General features: G+C 40.4%; 1 protein-coding gene across 1 annotated transcript; it reads left to right on the top strand.

The window, feature by feature from the left end:
* tmem119a (transmembrane protein 119a) lies at positions 1-942 on the top strand. The gene is made up of 2 exons (XM_088335039.1): positions 1-626; positions 813-942. Exons 1-2 carry the CDS (start codon positions 1-3, stop codon positions 940-942), a joined length of 756 nt encoding a protein of 251 aa, XP_088191165.1.
* Positions 943-6,114: the final 5,172 nt, after the last annotated feature.

The following is a 6,114-nucleotide window of genomic DNA, read 5'->3' as shown; positions in this document are numbered from 1 at the left end:
ATGGCATCCCGCTTGATTTTGCATATGGCCTGCGTGACCTTGTTGTCACTGTGCTGCGGCATGGCTCGGGGTGCCCCCATGTTCTACAACATGTCCATGGATGGTAGCGGTGACGAAGGGCTAGAATTCCTCTTCCCTAAGTACCTCTCAACTCGCTCTCCCATCCAAATCAGCGGTGCCACCCAAACTCCAGAAGCTTCAGACACACCAACACTCACCAACACCATCACCATGACCATCATCCGCCTCAAGGACTTTGTTCTGACCAGGGTGGTGGACTTCCTGGAGGAGCACATGCTCATCATCATCGTTGTGACCTCTGTTCTAATCGTCATCATTTTTATCATCTGCTGCGCTTCTGCCCTGAGTCAGAAACGTAAGCTAGAGGCCTACAAGGTCCCCCCTCAACCATCCAAAAAACACCCTGTGGAGAAAATTGTCACACACGGGGCACCCAATGATCTACAAGGAAGACCGTACGTCGTAGACCACGTCAAAAGGGTCCAGATGCAGAGCTCGCCAAAGAACTTGCGTGTACCCTCCAAAGCTCTGATTGGAGAAAAGGGCCGGGACGTCAGATCATCACCTCGCCCGGAAGTGAAGAAGGTTCGGGAGGTGGAAGAGAAGTGGAGAGAGGAACCCATGTACAAAGAGGAACCTAGGCGCAGGGAAGATGCGCAAAAGTGGAGGGACGAGCCCATATACAAAGAGCGCAGGGAGGAGACGCAGAAGTGGAGAGACGAGCCCACGTACAGAGAAGAGACGAGGCGCAGGGAGGAGGGTCAGAGGTGGAGAGAGGAGCCCATATACAGAGAGCGCAGAGAGGAGGCTAGGGGATGGAGAGAGGAGCCTATGTACAGAGAGCAGTCAAGGCGCAGGGAGGAGGCGCCTCACTCCAGTCATTCGGTTTGCACCTGTCACATGAAGAGGACCTACTACTAGATAGCAGGAGTAACTTACAAAAAAGTGATCACAATCTATGCAAAGTTATGGATTGCTCTGCTCTTCTGGTGGTAAATCAAGAATTTCTTCATCGGGGTGATTATTTGACATTACGCAAAATATTTAGGAGTAAGGGTTCCAATTTCATGATATTAACACGCTATATAAAATTCGGATAAAATTGGGTATTTGATTTTACACAGTACAAATGATAACCTTTGATGTTTTTGTGCTGGCATATTTTTTGGGGTTTAGATGCTCATATTTTCCAAAGTATTTTTTTCACAATAATCCTATATGTATTTTTGAATTGCGAACTAAAATTCATTCAGTGTGGAACTGCAAAAATTGAGTAAGAAAATGTAATTCCTTCTTTCTCATTTTATTATCTAATTAACTAATTCACCCATGTTCTCAATAATTGTTTGAGTATTACTGTTTATTTTCCCATATTTTTATTAGCCCAGACAAAATGGTAAGAAAATAAAATACATCTTTTTGACGATATTTAGAAAAAAACCTCTTAACTTATTTTTTCAAAACTTTTATCTTTGCTTTACTTTAACCATTTATATATATATATATATATATATATATATATATATATATATATATATATATATATATATATCGTGTGTGTGTGTGTGTATAAATTCTCACACTTTAACTGTTTTTTTTTTACAGTGGACCGGCAAGCAAACTGCAAAAAGTTCCATTAAATATCTAGGAGAAAAAAAAATGTAATAGTTGTTTTTCTTATACTATTTCTTATTAGATTTTTATTTCAAAAGAAAACTACGATACAATCTTAGTTTTTTTTTTTTTCCTACTTTTACTGCATTTTGTCTCATTTAGATTTGGTCTTTTGGCTGTAAATTCAGCGGCTTAACAGGGACCTTCAACAAACTTTATTTAACTAAAGTTTCAAATGACAGAATTGATAAATATAATTACTGGCCACAGTGTTTGGTAAACCGATAGTTAGCATTATTAGGTATTTTAACTCATTTCTAATGTAAAGGCTCTATGATAGTTGTATAAACCCATTTAGAATACCGCGAGCATTAGCATAATTTATACAACTCCAGTATATACTGTATGTGAAAATAATTCTAAATACAAAATGCAAAAAAAGGCCAGTTTATGTCCAATAATATATACATACACGTATGTATATATCTTATATATGAGTACATTGTATTGATACACTTTGTAGCTCAAGTGTTTGTGATATTTTTGTTTAATATGAACATCAAAATTGTGTTTAAGTGTAAACACATGCCTGCCAAGACAGAGGAATTGCCTCATAATGTCCTGCTGTATCTAAAATCAAGATGAATTATCTTGAAAAAAAAATTTTTCTTGGTGCTACGAGTTCCCTTAGAACTTGCTGTCTTGATTATCTTGCAATTTCTTTATCGACACTTTTCATGTTAGCTAGCATTTATCTTTTTCTTTTTCTTACAGAAATACGTTCACTAAAAGTAAATTGTGACCTTAACTACAGCAATGGATTTTCTGTTCACTGTTTTTATGTATGCAATAAATTATCCAAGACTTATATATTGCTTTTTCTGGGTAGAAAATACCACTTCTGTTGGCAAGTGGCCTATGGCTTTGTTTACTTTGAAGGGGCACTGTGTAATATTTGACCACTAGATGTCACTGTATTGTGTACCGCAACCAAAAACGAGTTCTCCCTGTAGTAAATTAAATTGATATTTTTAGATATGCATGTATTTGTATATTATAGTTCATGTATTTGTATTATTCAAATAAAAAAAAGAACCTTTTTTTCTAGTACGAAAGTCGATATCTTATACACAATGCCCCTTGAAATGTTGCCAACATTTTGTTAATTCCTGTACACGTCGTTATCTTATGTTGACTATTAGGAGTACTGTACTGTATTTATTGAATTTGATACAACAGGTTGTTAGGAAATATAATCACAACTAAAAGTATCAAGATGTGAAATATTTGTCAGTTTGTACAGTTCTTGGATAAAATGTCGAGAGCTTGTATTCATCTCTACAAAGCTTGTTTTTCTCTCCTATCCTTAACTCCTGTTGAATAAAATACTGTTGTTTATCTCACTTGTGTATCGTGTCTCTCTCAGTTTATGTATTTGTATTTTCGATTTTTAGTTTAGAGAGGTACCATTTTTTGTAGATGCCAGTCGCACACACATAAAGTCCTTTACAATCTTTTATCCTTTTGGAATGCATATGGGGAAAAAAAACATACAGGGAGTGCAGAATTATTAGGCAAATGAGTATTTTGACCACATCATCCTCTTTATGCATGTTGTCTTACTCCAAGCTGTATAGGCTCGAAAGCCTACTACCAATTAAGCATATCAGGTGATGTGCATCTCTGTAATGAGAAGGGGTGTGGTCTAATGACATCAACACCCTATATCAGGTGTGCATAATTATTAGGCAACTTCCTTTCCTTTGGCAAAATGGGTCAGAAGAGGGACTTGACAGGCTCTAAAAAGTCAAAAATAGTGAGATATCTTGCAGAGGGATGCAGCACTCTTAAAATTGCCAAGCTTCTGAAGCGTGATCATCGAACAATCAAGCGTTACATTCAAAATAGTCAACAGGGTCGCAAGAAGCGTGTAGAAAAACCAAGGCGCACAATAACTGCCCGTGAACTGAGAAAAGTCAAGCGTACAGCTGCCAAGATGCCACTTGCCACCAGTTTTGCCATATTTCAGAGCTGCAACATCACTGGAGTGCCCAAAAGCACAAGGTGTGCAATACTCAGAGACATGGCCAAGGTAAGAAAGGCTGAAAAACGACCACCACTGAACAAGACACACAAGCTGAAACGTCAAGACTGGGCCAAGAAAAATCTCAAGACGGATTTTTCTAAGGTTTTATGGACTGATGAAATGAGAGTGAGTCTTGATGGGCCAGATGGATGGGCCCGTGGCTGGATCGGTAAAGGGCAGAGAGCTCCAGTCCGCCTCAGACGCCAGCAAGGTGGAGGTGGGGTACTGGTATGGGCTGGTATCATCAAAGATGAGCTTGTGGGGCCTTTTCGGGTTGAGGATGGACTCAAGCTCAACTCCCAGTCCTACTGCCAGTTTCTGGAAGACACCTTCTTCAAGCAGTGGTACAGGAAGAAGCCCGCATCCTTCAAGAAAAACATGATTTTCATGCAGGACAACGCTCCATCACACGCATCCAAGTACTCCACAGCGTGGCTGGCAAGAAAGGGTCTAAAAGAAGAAAAACTAATGACATGGCCTCCTTGTTCACCTGATCTGAACCCCATAGAGAACCTGTGGTCCCTCATCAAATGTGAGATTTACAAGGAGGGAAAACAGTACACCTCTCTGAACAGTGTCTGGGAGGCTGTGGTTGCTGCTGCACGCAATGTTGATTGTGAGGGTCAGAGTTCCCGAATGTTTGATCTTACATTACACAGTCCAGCGTTTTTCCGAATTGCTCAGTCCAGCGTTTTCCGAATTGCTCAGTCCACAATTAGTAGATTTGGGAGTCCACAATTGAAAGGATTTGGGAGTACAGTCAATAAACATGCCCGATTAAAGTCGCCGTCGACGATAAAGTCGATTAATTGATGAATTTATGTTTTGATGTAAAGAGCCCCTAAAAGCAAGCGGTCACAGTGATTCCCGGTTTATTTTGATTTAGACACGTTGAATGCACATGCCCACCCTTGCTGTTAGACTGTATACACTAGCCTATCACAGTTGCGTATACAATCATACCCACCAAACATGGAGCGCGCAGCCTTATCTTTCCCCATGGTGTACTCTCTAACAGAACACAATGCACGACACAGTATCAATGACAAAGACAATTCAATTCAAACTCTGCAAAGGACTGAATCAGCGATAATCGAAGCATGGAGTGGTGATGGGTCTCTGTATATTGTTTTTTTTTCTATTTAACTGTCCAAATCCTCAATAACTAAACAAGCAGGAAGAAATTAACATGGGTTTTTGTATCTGATTTATCCCCCCAAAATAATCGACAGACTCATCACCTATTAAAATAATGGTTAATGTAGTTGCAGCCCTAGTTGTCATACTGCTAGTTTACACCGCACTCCCGTCTCTTCAGCTCCGCAGAGTGTGACGGTGCCCGTGGCCACTCGAACCCGCTTATTCAGAGATGACCAGATGACGATGGCCATCCAGCTTGTGCAACAGCACCTGCACGGAGCGCCTCCCAGTGGGACGTCATACACGTCCGAATCCCAGCTCGACAGAGCCATGGTAAGCAATTACGGTTGATTAGAAATGCATTCAGTGGCCCCTCTACATGCGAGATTAATTAGCTCCCGGATCGTGCCTTTATTTAGAAATAGTCATATCTTAAACCAATTTACTCCTTAAGAAATAACTAAAAACCAATTACTTTGTTTCTGGCCTCTTATGGCAAATGCAAGTAAAAAAACTTCCAATTTTGGGACAGCTCCTTAAAGTAGTCACATTGGTATGGGTGTTTCTTTAAATGTTCTTTGATTGATGAATGATAGTCACCAAATACAACTACAGTGGTTGATTTGCTTTGGGAGTGGAGCCTGGCTTAGGCGAAATCCAGTGGACATACTGTATTTAAAACTGAGGGTCATTGTTCGATGTGATGCATCTCATTTTTCTCTTGTGCTCAAGGTTCCTTCATTTTCCTCATACTAAGGTTTTAGATTAGATGATGGCGTAATACTAGTCCGTAGTCAGTAATAGTCTGTGCAGCCCTTCTTGTGATTAAAGGTTATACAAATACAGTCAACATGGTTTGACCCGACTTGCGCCCCCCCAAGAAATTTGTCTCTTCATTCAGGTTGTTTTTTCACGGGGTCACTTGAGGGTCTGCTTCACTTCGTACTCTATGCTTAAACTCGGTGCTATATGCAGAGTGTGAAGGTAAATGTAGACAAAACCTCGTCAATGTGTAGTGCAGGTACAATTGCACTTGATTCTTTGGAAAGTTAATTAAAAAAAAAAATCAGACGTCATACGCACCGCGCCCCATTGATGGTGCCTTGCGTGCCCCCCCCAAGGAGCCCACCCCACTATGCTACACTGAAAAAATGAAACCCAGAGACAAGCATGACGTCACTCTCCAACCACTCTCTGCGCCCATTATTACTCCTGCCTAGTGTGTTCTGCCATGCTTCCATTAGGTGATATTA

Source organism: Urocampus carinirostris, chromosome 5, assembly GCF_059441175.1.
Source record: "Urocampus carinirostris isolate Australia breed hairy pipefish chromosome 5, RoL_Ucar_1.0, whole genome shotgun sequence".
In the NCBI taxonomy this organism is placed as follows: Eukaryota; Metazoa; Chordata; class Actinopteri; order Syngnathiformes; family Syngnathidae; genus Urocampus; species Urocampus carinirostris.
Note: the sequence above shows the minus strand (reverse complement) of the source record. Positions and strands in the feature narration are given on the sequence as shown.

Bases quoted from the DNA above. Each gene is read 5' to 3' on its own strand.
- tmem119a (XM_088335039.1), top strand. From the start codon at position 1: ATGGCATCCCGCTTGATTTTGCATATGGCCTGCGTGACCTTGTTGTCA. The intron at 627-812 runs GTGGAGAGAGGA...GCCCATATACAG, and splicing joins GTTCGGGAGGTGGAAGAGAA to AGAGCGCAGAGAGGAGGCTA.